Source organism: Prionailurus viverrinus, chromosome D1 (assembly GCF_022837055.1).
Source record: "Prionailurus viverrinus isolate Anna chromosome D1, UM_Priviv_1.0, whole genome shotgun sequence".
Taxonomy (NCBI): Eukaryota; Metazoa; Chordata; class Mammalia; order Carnivora; family Felidae; genus Prionailurus; species Prionailurus viverrinus.
The window spans coordinates 67270442-67283677 of record NC_062570.1 but is presented as its reverse complement, the minus strand read 5'-3'; the positions used below and the strand labels follow the sequence as shown (position 1 = coordinate 67283677).

The 13236-nt window shown below is 35.4% G+C and overlaps 1 protein-coding gene across 3 annotated transcripts in view; it reads left to right on the top strand.

Annotated features, from left to right (window-relative positions):
• The window catches only part of RNF141 (ring finger protein 141), a 30503-nt gene extending 18168 nt beyond the window's left edge, over nucleotides 1-12335 (top strand). For all 3 annotated transcript variants that reach the window (XM_047876754.1, XM_047876755.1, XM_047876756.1), the window contains exons 3-6: nucleotides 2495-2603; nucleotides 4533-4714; nucleotides 6383-6490; nucleotides 11980-12335. In XM_047876754.1, coding sequence (XP_047732710.1) covers nucleotides 2495-2603; nucleotides 4533-4714; nucleotides 6383-6490; nucleotides 11980-12130 — 550 coding nt within the window. In that variant the 3' untranslated portion in view covers nucleotides 12131-12335. The remainder of the gene's footprint in view (nucleotides 1-2494; nucleotides 2604-4532; nucleotides 4715-6382; nucleotides 6491-11979) is intronic.
• The last annotated feature ends 901 nt before the right edge of the window (nucleotides 12336-13236 follow it).

Genomic DNA, 13236 nt, shown 5'->3' with positions numbered 1-13236 from the left:
AATAAATAAATCTGTTCACTGAGCATTATTTTTGCCATAGAAATACATAATAGTAATAATTCATTTGTCACCACTGAAGGACAAGGTATTTCATTTATTAATATTTTCTAATTAGCTAACATTTTTAAATCTCTTTAACTCTTGAATAGATTTCTAAGATGGAATTTAAATTTCTCTGCCTTTTTAAAGAGCACATCTAATAGAACTTTGCCTTTTCTTTGTGAATTTATTCTTTAAAAAAATTTTTTTTTAATGTTTCTTTATTTTTGAGAGAAAGCGAAAGAGACAGTGCAAGCAGGGGAGGAGCAGAGAGAGAGGGAGACACAGAATCCCAAGCAGACTCCAGGCTCTGAACTGCCAACACGGACCCCATTGCAGGGCTAGAACTCATGAACTGTGAGATCATGACCTGAGCCGAAGTCAGATGCTTAACCAACAAGCCACCCAGGCGCCCAGAGTTTATTCTTTATTGTATCAATTTTTATACTGATCTGTGTAGAAGCTATTAAAATACAGAGTCTACTGTTATCCAGTCATGAAGAATAAAGAATGTCTTAAACATTAAAGTTATCTTAGAAGTTAACATCTTTTAGAAACATTGGATTTCATTCATTTAATAAAAAAAAAGAAATTCTGTATACATATATGGATGGATCCTGTATGAATATACATATAAACGCATAGAAAATGAACTGTAAGTATGTATACAATGTTTCTGGGGAATTGCTGGAAAAGGGGGGCAGTGAAGGGAGATTGTACATTTTACTGGGTATATTTACATATTGTCTGATCTTTTATAATAAAAATATAGTCATAAAATTTTAGCCTTTTTCTTTTTTCCTTTTTTAGATTATACAGATGGTAGTATTTGAGGCATTACTTCTGGGACTGTATTCTTAAGGAGTAAAAATAGATTAAATTTAATAGAATAATGAATGGAATGCTTTTTTTTTTTTAACTTTTTAAGAGCGAGAGCATGGGGGGGGAGGGAAGGGAGGGAGAGAGGGAGAATTCCAAGAGGGCTCCACGCCCAGTACAGAGCCCAACGTGAGGCTCAATCTCACAACCATGAGATCATGACCTGAGCTGAAACCAAGAGTCGAATGCTTAATTGACTGAGTCATCGAGGTGCCTGAGTGGAATGCTTTTTGGTGTTTATTGTTTTGACTCTTACGAAGAGTAATCATTGACATTTGCCATCCCTTTAGAGTCTCGGAATTTATGTACATAAACCATCTGTTCTATAAAATTTTACTTTTTGGTCTAAAGATACCAGATAAAATATGTCTTGTGAAAGCATCCACAGCTAAGCTTATTGTGTAATACAGAGGTGATGGTAAAGAATATCTTCCTTTTATTTACTTAGCACAGGATGTTCTGACTGGATTTGGTTCCTAAAACTAATTTATATGGGTCAGAGTTGGGCATTTCACAAGTGCAAGGCTGTGTGAGAATTATAAAGTTAAACCTATACAAAAAGTGTGGCTTAATAGCTAGAAAACAGCTGAGAGCTGGCACAGATGAATTTCTTTCACTAGCAGACTTTGTTACCTAGAGCTAGTTGCTTTATTTTCGGTGGCTTCTATTTAACTCTACATCCTTTGGTTTTGAGTATGATATCCCCACTCGTGCTCAGAGAGAAATGTGACTAATGATAATACTTACTGTATCTTTGATCTGATATAATTTGGCATTAATAGGAAGATACTGAATTATCCTCTAAAGGTGTTATATTTTTATGTTAGAATCCTGTGGCCCTCAAAATTACTCTGCTAAAGGAAGAGAGCAAAGCTGTATTTAAGGTGTCTCAAATCATTTGCTTGATCCAGTCCCAAATTTAAAAAAAAAATTTTTTTCAAAGAGGTGTGTGTTGCTTAAATTAGGACTCAACCAAGAGCAAGATTTTTTTCTCATACTTTATACATCTGAGGCAGTCGTCAAAATGCAGGTGGCTCATTCAGTTAAGCATCCAACTCTTGGTTTTGTCTCAGGTCATGATCTCACAGTTCATGAGACAGAGCCCTCATTCTGCTCCACTCTGACAGCATGGAGCCTGCTTGGGATTCTCTCTCTCGCGCTCTCTCTCTCTCTCTCTCTGCCTCTCTTTCTCTCTCTCTCCCAAAATACATAAATAAACATAAGGAAAAAAAAATGTGGCTAAATGAAACCAGCTAAACTTTTTCTTTAAGTACCTGATTTCTTAGATGTGTTTTTTTCTAGACATCTTTGTTAGACATTAAAAAACCATTGAGATATGACATAAAAAGATCTATTCTGTCAGTGATGCTGTTGACGTTAAAAACTTAGTTGTATGTTTATAATCAAAACATTCTCTGTCCCTGTGTTTTAAGAATCTAATTATTACAATCATTGTTACTTGTCTCTGTATTTTCTTCAGATTTTCTTCTATTTTAAAGTGTTTCTTGAATCTGGTTTCATAGCTCCATTATTTTATAAGACTTTCATAAAATTAAATGTATTTGTCTCTTTTCAGAACTGCTAAAATGGTTTCTGGCCAGGGAAAACATCTTGTTTTTGAGGTACTCCCTCGGTCTGATTCCTCTGCCTTATGGAAAATGGTTGTACGGGTGATCTGTACCAAGGTGAGGACAACAGAGATTTCAAGCTCTGAACTTAAATTCTTTTGGTGGTTAGAGCCACGCTTAATCATGTAATACAGTATAGTAGAATTACATATTAATAACTTGCTAAAATTTTTTGGTTAAAATTACAAGGTTTTATTTTAAGGCAACTCATTTTCATCAAAGCAGTTTGCAATTTTTTTATTTTTTTTTATAATTTTCTAGTTCTCTCTGCTGAGGCATAATAGAAACCTTGTCATTTTTTAAACTTTTTTTAAATTTAAAATTTATTAACATACAGTGCAGTATTGGTTTCAGGAATAGAATTTAATGATTCATGACTTACATACAACCCCCAATGCTCATCACAACAAGTGCCCTCCTTAAACTTTTTTTTTTTAAGATTTATTTATTTTTGAGAGGGAAGGAGAGAGAGAGAGAGAGAGAGAGAGAGGAGAGAGAATCTGAATTAGACTCCAGGCTCTGAGCTGTCAGCAGTCTAACGCGGGGCTTGAACTCACAAACTATGAGATCATGACCTGAGCCGAAGCCGGATGCTCAACCGACTGAGCCACCCAGGCACTCCTCATATTTCTTAATCTTAAGTGACTGAAACACAATTGTGCTATAACCTTCGTATTTACAAAAAGACCTTGTCTTGACTGTTACTACCATGATTATCCTCAAATAATATTTAATTCATTATAAAAGCTAATCTAAATGATGTTTAAATGAAATATTTTATGGAAATAATATTAGAAAAATTAATGGGTTAATTAAAATTATGGACTACAATGGCTATTAAGAAACTTCATGAGGGGCACCTGGGGTGCTCAGTCAGTTAAGTATCTGACTACTGGTTTTGGCTCAGGTCATGATCTCACAGTTTGTAATTTCTGGCCCTGCCTCAGGCTCTGTGCTGTCAGTACAGAGCCTTCTTGGGATTCTCTTTCTCTCCCTCTCTCTCTGGCCCTCCACTGCTTGTACTCGGTCTTTCTCTGTCTCTTTCAAAATAAATAAATAAACTTTAAAAAAGGAACTTCATGAATTGTATTGTTTTTATCCATCTGAGCCTGCTTGGGATTCTCTTTCTTTCCATCTGCCCCCCTCTGTCTCTCCCAAAATAAATAAATAAACTTTAAAATAATAATAATAATAAAAGAATGTAAGCGAGGGTGGGGAGAGGTACAATCTGTAGGCCACTGGTTCCACTTTATACTAAATGAGTTTTTTTGCCAAAACAAAATAGCCTTCTGGGAAGAATTCAACCACTTTTTCTTAGGATTTACTTTAGTGTAATTTTCTTTCTTTAGTTTGGAAGTTTTAGTGTAAAATAGAACTTAAGATATTCAAGAAAGCAGTTGGTTGTTTCAGTTATAGTAGAATGGCATGTGGTTGTTGGATTCAAATAAATCTTTTAGTTAAGAAATTCATTAAGAAGTTAAAAAGAATTGTCAATACTGGTCTCTGAAATTCATTTTTTAGGTCTGGGAAAGTCATCTGACATCATCAACTCTAAACAGGGTGATGCCTACAGGGTTATTTTGAGTATCAAATGAGATACACGTGTGCAAGTACTTTGACTTCCATAAATGTAGGAGACATGACATTTATTATTCATTTGCTCAGACAGACTTTTTCTCTCTTGTTAGGTAGTTTGCAAACCTTGAAAAATTTTATTTCCTAGGATGTTTGACTAAATATCTGTTCCCCCCTCTTTTGGGAAAAATGATTAGAGAAGGGGGATAGATTAAATAGGTGATGAGGATTAAGGAGGGCACTTGCTGTGATGAGTACCAGGTGATGTATGTAAGTGATGAATCACTAAATTCTATACCTGAAACTAATATTACACTGCATGTTAACTAACTGGAATTTAAATAAAAACTTGAAAAAAAAATTGGTCAAAGAAATTATGAACTCTTTTTTTCATTTTCTTTGTATTTGTAGATTAACAAAAGCACTGGCATTGTGGAAGCATCACGGATCATGAATTTGTACCAGTTTATTCAGCTTTATAAAGACATCACAAGTCAAGCATCAGGAGTATTGGCAATGAGCTCCACCTCTGAAGACCCTGATGAAAACTCATCATCTGTAACATCGTGTCAGGCTAGTCTTTGGATGGGAAGGTATACAGTGCATAAGTACCATGTTTCTCTTCTTTTCCAATATGCAAGCTGCTGAAATCTCAGTAATATTTGCTGGTGCTCTTTGTGATATCTTAAATCACATTACTTCTTATCTCAGCTGATCAGTTTTTGGATGTCTGTGCCTCAGGACATTAAGTGCCAAATTATAGAAAAATTAAAGTGACTCACACCAGGTAATGCTTCTATCAACCCAGTTTCCATGAATGCACTCTCCACTCTATATGCTTGCATTTAATGACAAAGGATATTAATATCTCTCTTATAACAGGAAGAAATGAAGTCAGCCAGAGTTTTCTTTGATGGCATTTGTTTACTCAGGCCTAATATATTATTATTCTATTTAAACTTTCTTTTCCTTCTCTATAATGCTCTTTGCATGTGAAAGCTCCCACCTGTTGCCATTTGACAACCATGAACATAATTTAAATTTGTAAATATCTCATTGGAAAAAGTCTTTGGTGGATCCAGACATGTTGACATCCTGTCTTATTGTCATACTGAATAGACAGCGAAAGTCTGTATTGACAGTGTCTTTTACCTTAAAATTAAGAGTATGTTTAGCAAGAATTTCTCTTGTATTGCTTCTTTTACAGTTGCATTTTCTGGTCTGTTCTTAACCAACTGGTTTCCAAATACTATATTGTAGTAAAATTGTTATTTCCTTTTATCATTTGTTGTTTATAGGATTGTTTGGTTTTCTAGGTTTGGGCTGTACAAACATTACTGAAATGCCAAGTGAATTTTAGAGCATGACTGGCAATGTTTAGGCTTTTCTTTTCTGTATTTTGTTGTTGCTGTTGTTGTTTTAATGTTTATTCATTTTGGGAGAGAGAGACACAGAAAATGAGTGAGCAGGGAAGAGGCAAAGACAAGGGGAGAGATAGAATCCCAAGCAGGTTCTGAGCTGGCAGGAGCCTGACACGGGGCTCAATCCCATGAACTGTGAGATCATGACCTGAGCTGAAATAGTCAGATACTTAACTGACTGAGCCACCCAAACATCCCAACAAGGTCCATAATTTAAAGAGCTTTGTATCCTACATGGCAAATAAATCTTCTTTCGGTTGAATTCATTTATGTAAATGTGATATAATTGAAAGGATCTAATATGGGGGCGCCTGTATGGCTCAGTCCAACCTTGACTCAGGTCACGATCTTCCAGTTCATGAGTTTGAGCCCTAACCCCACATAGGGCTCTGAGCTGACAGCATGGAACCTGGAGACTGCTTCAGATTCTGTGTCTCCCTCTCTCTATGCCCCTCCCCGCCTCATGTGCACGAGCGCACGCACACGCACTCTCTCTGTCTCAAAAATAAACATTAAAAAAAATTTAAAAACAAAAGGGCCTATTATTTTCAGAAAGACCTGAGTATTTCCAGTTTTAGTTTATGTATTCTTTTTGATCATCACAGTGTTCATCTATTATCCAGTCTTTCTTTATGAAATTTGTCCCTCTTAGTACTTCTTCCCTAATGTTTGCTGTCCCTAAAAGTGATGTTAATTTAGTCTTTTTTTGCCTGAGTCATGTTTTGCTTCATGCTGAGGGCACACAGATGCTGATAATGCGTTCTAAGGCACTGGAGACAAAGTTTAAAGCACAATGACAGCAGAGAATATTGTTGCTCTAGCTCTGTTTTCACACTGCAGGGTGAAGCAGCTGACTGACGAGGAGGAGTGTTGTATCTGTATGGATGGTCGAGCTGACCTCATCCTGCCTTGTGCTCACAGCTTTTGTCAGAAGTGCATTGATAAATGGTAAGTTATCTGCTGCCTTCAAGGGATGGGCACAGATCAAATGGAAAAGTACATGAATAAACTTCAAAGGATACAAAAATAGTGTAGTTAAGTGTAAAAGATTTTGTTCTTTAGTACTTTGGATTGTATAACATGCTTCCTCTTCTGGTTAAAAACATTTTTATACTTTAACTTTATGAAATGTGGCAGTGTATCTTAATTTTGGCATTTTACTTTTGCTGTAAGATTTGTGCCTGACTTGAGTCTAGAATCGCAAGCTTCCCTTTTTCTTCATTTTTGTCCTCATTTCTTTATTTTGCCTCTATATATTATTAAAAGGCATAATATGAATCCTTGAATATTAGATTATTGGACCTGGAGGGAACTTTAGAGATCAGCTAGTCAAGCACATTATTTTACAAAATAAAAATCAAGCATTTAGGTGACTTTATAACTGACGTACAATAAACTACATATATTTAAAGTACAGTTTGGTGTTTTGACATATATACACCCATAAAAAATGTCATCACGATGAACAAATTTATCCTCCCCAAATCACCCCAAAAGTTATTTTGTGCCCCACTGTAAAGTCTCCTTCCCAACACTTCCAGTCCCCAGACAACCACTAATCTGCTTTTAGTCATTATAAAATAATTTGGATTTTCTAGAATCTTTTTAAATGAAATTATATAACATGCACTCTTTTTTTTTCATTCAATAGAATTATTTTCAGATTTATCCATGTTATAGCATGCTATCAGTAGTTCCCCCCCCCCACTACTTTTTTTCTGAGTAGTGTTCATTGTATGGTATACCACAGTTTACTTATCTATTCACCCATTATGGACATTGGATTGTTTCCAATTTTTAGGTATTGCAAATGAAGCTGCTATATATATTTGTAGACAAGTCTTTTTATGGACATGTATTTTGGGTGTCTCTTGGTTAAATACCTAGAAGTAGAATAGCTAGATCATATGGTGGGTATATGTTTAACCTTTTAAAGAAACTGCCTCCTGTTTTCCAAAAGTGGTTGTACCATTTTGAACTGCCACCAGCAGTATATGACAATTCTAGTTGCTCCACAACCTTGCCAGTACTTAGTATGGTCAGTTTTGTTTTGTTTTTGTTTTTTGTTTTTTTGTTTTTTTAATTCCAGTGTTAACATCAGTGTTATATTAGTTTCAGCTGTATAATATAGTGATTCAGCAGTTCCATATATTACATAGTGCTCACTAAGAGAAGTGTATTTTTAATCCCCTTCACCTGTTTTACCCATCCCCTACTCTCCTCCCCTCTGGTAAGTATGGTCAGTCCTTTCATTTTAGCCATTCTAACAGATGTGTAGTGGTATCTCATTGCAGTTTTAGTTTGCATTTCCCTACTGATTGATGATGTTGAGCATCTTTTTATATGTTAATTTACCACCTGTCTGTCTTCTTTGGTGAAGTGCCCACACACATCTTTTGCCTATTTCTTTATTGGGTTGTTTTGGTATTAAGTTTTAGAGTTCTTTCTATATTATGAATACATATCAGATATTTGACTTGAAAATATTTTCTCCCACTTTGTGATTTGCCTTTTCATTCTCTTAAGAATGTCTTTGATAGATTAGAAGTTTTTAATTTTGATGAGGTCCAATTATCAGTTTGTGATTTAAGCATAGTGATTTTAGTGTCATATCTAAGAAATCTGTCTAACCTAAGGTGACAAGGATTTTCCTCTGTTCTTTTGGAAGCTCTATAATTTTAGGTTTTACATTTATATCTATGATCTGTTTTGAGTTAATTTTTTGTATATGATGTGAGGTATTGATCAAAATTCTTTTTTTGCCTATGGCTATCTAGTTGCTTCAGCACATTTTACTGAAAAGACTCTCTTTCCTTCACTAATTGCCACTTCACCTTTATTGTAAATCATTTGTTTAAATACACATAGGTCTATTTCTGGATTCTCTTCTGTTCCATTGATCTGTTTATTTCATAACAATACCACACTACCTTGATTAATGTAGCTTTGAGTCTTAAAATCAGGGAATGTTAGTCCTCCAACTTTGTTCTTCTTTGTCCAAGTTGTTTTGCCTTTTCTAGTTCTTTTGCATTTCAAAATGAGTTTTAGAGTCAACTGTCAATTTCTTCAAAAAAGCTATAAGGATTTTGGTTAAAATTGCATTAAATAAATAGACTGATTTGGCAAGTGTTGACTTCTTAACAACATTAAGTCTTCTAGTCCACAATCACAGTGTATTTCTCCATTTATTCAGCTCTTTCACTTGTCTCATCAATTTTTGTAGTTTTCAGTATTACAAATCTTTGATAGATTTATCTCTAATTATTTTGTATTTTAGGCTATTTTTTTTTTTTAATTTTTTTTTTTTCAACGTTTATTTATTTTTGGGACAGAGAGAGACAGAGCATGAACGGGGGAGGGGCAGAGAGAGAGGGAGACACAGAATCGGAAACAGGCTCCAGGCTCTGAGCCATCAGCCCAGAGCCTGACGTGGGGCTCGAACTCCCGGACCGCGAGATCGTGACCTGGCTGAAGTCGGACGCCTAACCGACTGCGCCACCCAGGCGCCCCTAAGAGTATTTTTTATTTCAATTTCTGATCATTTGTTGCTAGTATATAAAACTACAATAGATTTTTGTGTATTAATCCTTTATTCTACAACCTTACTAAACCCATTTATTAGTTCTGATAGCTTTTTTGTAGATTCCATAGAACGTTGTTGAGTGTCTGAACATCGTTTTTCAAAGATATTTTTTCTGGGTGTAGAATTCTAGACTAATACTATTTTTTCTTTCAGGACTTTAATGATGTTGCTCTCACTCCACCCTCATTTTTCTTGCATTGTTTCCTATGAGAAATATGCTATCACTCTTATCTTTTTTTCCTCTGTAGATAATATGCCTTTTTTTCCTCTGGCTGCTTTTAAGGGTTTTTTTTTTTTTTTTTTTTTTTTTTTTTTTTTTTTATCATTGATTCTGAGAAGTTTGATTATGATATGCCTTCTAGTAGTTTTCTTCACGTTCCTTGTGCTTAGTGTTCACTGAATTCCTTGGATTTGTAGGTTTATTGCATCATCAATTTTGGAAAATTTTCAGCCATTATTTTCTTAAATATATTTTTGTTCTCACTCTTCTCCTAGGACTCAAGTTACACATATATTAGACCACTTAAAGTTGTCCCACAGCTCACTGTTGCTCTTTTCCTTTTAAAAATCATTTTCTCTATGTTTTCATTTTGGAGATTTAACATTGCTAGATCTTTTCAAATTTGTCAATCTTTTTTTTTGGCAATGTCTAATTTGTCAGTAATCCCATCCAGTGTATTTTTTATTGCAGACATTATAGTTTTCATGTCAAGAAGTTTGAGTTTTTAAAATATCTTCCATATCTTGGGGCGCCTGGGTGGCACAGTCAGTTGAGCGTCCAACTTCGGCTCAGGTCATGATCTCACTCTCCGTGATGTCGGGCCCCACATCGGGTTCTGTGCCGACAGCTCAGAATTCTGGGTCTCCCTCTCTCTTTCCGCACCACCACCCCCCCCCCCCACCATGCTCATGCTCTGTCTCTCTCTCTCTGTCAAAAATAAACAAACATTAAAAAAATGTTTTTAATATCTTCTATATCTCTACTTCAAATGTTTGGTCTTTCCTCTAGTGTTTTTAATACATAGAATATGATCGTTATAACCATTAATTTTCTTTCCCTGCTAATTCTAACATCTGTGTCTGCTCTGGATTGGTTTTGATTGATTTTTCCTCTTCATTTGGGGTTGTATTTTTCTGCTTCTTTTTATGCCTGGTAGTTCTTGACTGGGTGCCAGACACTGTGATTTTTACCTTTTTGGGTACTGGATATTTTTGTATTCCTATAAATATCCTTGAGCTTTGTTCTGGAATATAGTTACTTAGAACAGTTTGATCCTTTTGGGTGTTGCTTTTATGATTTGTTAGGCAGGACCAGAGCAGTGTTTAGTTGAGAGCTAATTATGTCCCACTAATGAGGCCTTCAGAGGACCCTTCAGAGTACTCTGCTCAATGCTCCATGAGTTACAAGGTTTTCCAGTCTGTCTGGTGAAAGCAGGCAATATCCCAGGCCCTGTGTGAGTTTTGGGTAGTGTTCCTTCACATTCTTTTGGGTGATTCCTGAGCCTCACATGCACACACTGATCATATCTCTGCTGAATATATTCTAAGACGACCTTCAGTAGATTCCAGAATTCTCCCTTTGTGTAACTTTCTGCAGTTAAGTACTTCAGTACTCTGCCCTGTGAACTCTAGCTGCCTTGGCCTCCCAAGAGTCTCAGCTGTGTCTCTTCAACTCAGAGAGTCTGCCAGGCTCCATCTGGGTTTCTCCTGCTTGTTCTACAGCCTGAAGGCTCTCAAGACAATAAGCTGGGGCAATTATAGGGCTCACCTTCTTTGCTTCTCATCCCCAGGGATTATTGTCCTGTGTTATCTGATGATGTCCAGTGTTGAAAGCCTTGTTTCATGTATTTTTCCAGTGTTTTCATTGTTTTAAGTGGGAAGATAAATCTGGTCCGTATTGGCCAGAAACAGAAGTTGACTCTTAAAATTGAGACTTTTGTGCACAGAAGAGAACACATTATTATCTTATAAAATATCTCTGAGGAACCAGAAATGAATCTGAATAATATATGCCAGCTCTAGCTTTCACATTTAGTTTTTGGAACAGATTTCTAAATTTTTGCACAAAAGCCAAAGAGCAATTGATATAATTTAATTACTTTGGTCTCAGATTTCACTGAGAAATGAAGAGAAAAACATTTTCCCTGCATGACATGTTTCTGGCTCAAATGTGGTATTTTTGAAATTTCCAAAATAATATTTGTCAAGGCAGAAAAATCCCTGTGGAAAACATAATCTCATTTAAGTGATCATATATGTTTTTTCCCTGTCAGAAAAATTATTCTACATGTAAGTTTCATCTTCTGTTTTAAACCTTGAATGCTTCCATTCCCCTAACTGTATCTTTTACAGTTTGTAGCTGTAAAAGATAGGGGAAAACTTAAATGTCCTTCTGTGGGAGATGAGTTAAGTGAATTATGGCCTGTCCACACAGTGTATGTTTAAAAAGAACAGACAGCTCTAACATGTACTAACACATAATGGCCTATAAGATATATTGACAAGTAAAAAAAAAAAAAAAAAAAAAAAGATATATTGACAAGTAAAAAAAGCAGTAATGTATATATACACACGAGCTTAATCATGTGTAGTCTATCTCTAGAAGAATATATAATCACTTCTCGGCCTTTTGGCTAAGATCAAGTGTAGAAGAATATATAAGAAACTGGTAACAGTAGTTGCCCCTGAGGATAAGAATTAAAGATTGGAGTGGGAAGGAGAGATTTATTTTTTACTGTATACTTTTATGCTGTTTACTTTTTTTTAAACCATGTACATGGATTACTTTTCAAATACACCTATTTTTTTTTAAAGAATTAAAAACAAACTGTTCTTTATTTGACTTCTCTGATAGGAGTGATCGACACAGGAATTGCCCTATTTGTCGCCTACAGATGACTGGAGCAAATGAATCTTGGGTGGTGTCAGATGCACCCACTGAAGATGATATGGCTAACTATATTCTTAACATGGCTGATGAGGCAGGCCAGCCCCTTATACCATGACCTTGGGGTGAAGGTCTTCTGTTGCTATTACAAGCTGCAAACACTTTGGTCATGGGGGAAGAATGCAGGGATATTGTGGCACAGACGCAGAGATATCAATTTTCCCTACCCTCTTATTTTCGCTGTTCTGACAGTTTGTCCCATTTCTTTTGATAAACTTGCTATGTCTTCCATTTATAGTAAACTAAAATTTGCTACTGTTTTAGACCATATTTTTCTATTATTTATCTGTTCTAATATATATTAGAACTAATTGCTCTTGAATCCTTTGCTGAGGTAACAGCAACATTTCCAGAGACTTCTGAAACACTATTTTTCAGGGCAGGAGTATTCTGGGATCTATTTAGTTAGGTTTAAAATAAACTTTGAATGTTAAAAAGTGTAGCCATCTGAGAGAAAATTTGAAGTGACTGAAAATGTAGAGTATATCAAAGTGCAGGTTACTACTTTAGTCTTTCTGCTGGAATCTAAGGAGTGTGTATGCCCCCTTGTGGTTAATTATTGCTCCTTTAATAATTTTTACTTGAAACGATCCACAATTATTTCATAACTGTAGCAATGTGTTTTGGAACTACATGTTTTTTACTTAAAAGTCTTTTTTTTTTTTTTTCCATGCTGTATAATTTGGGTGAGGACTATAAAGCTGGGCGTGACTTCGCCTTGTAAATGGATTTCTGCTGGGGAATCTTCTTGGCTGATCTGGAAATGCTTTCCCATAGTTGGAAAACTGTTCTAAATAGCTTTTGATAATGCTCTTGCGTCTTGGAGTTTCAGAAGGAAATTTTTCTTCTTCACAGATCCTGAATTTTGTATTTCCAAATTATGGTAAATCATTCAATATTGGTTCATGGTGCCTTTATTTTCTTAACTTGAAGGCATCTTTCTGAAGTCTCAAAGTCTTTAAATTTCTTATGTCATTAAGTGAGAAGAACATAGGGTACAGCCTTTTAAACGTGTACCATGAACACCTCTGAAAATCAGGAGATAATTTGGCTATCTACTGTTTCACTGTACTTCCTTTGAAATACTCAGAGAGTATAGTCATAATGGAATTATGATTTTTAGTGACACTTCATTTTTCAAAAATTTTGCTTATAAAGTAAAAT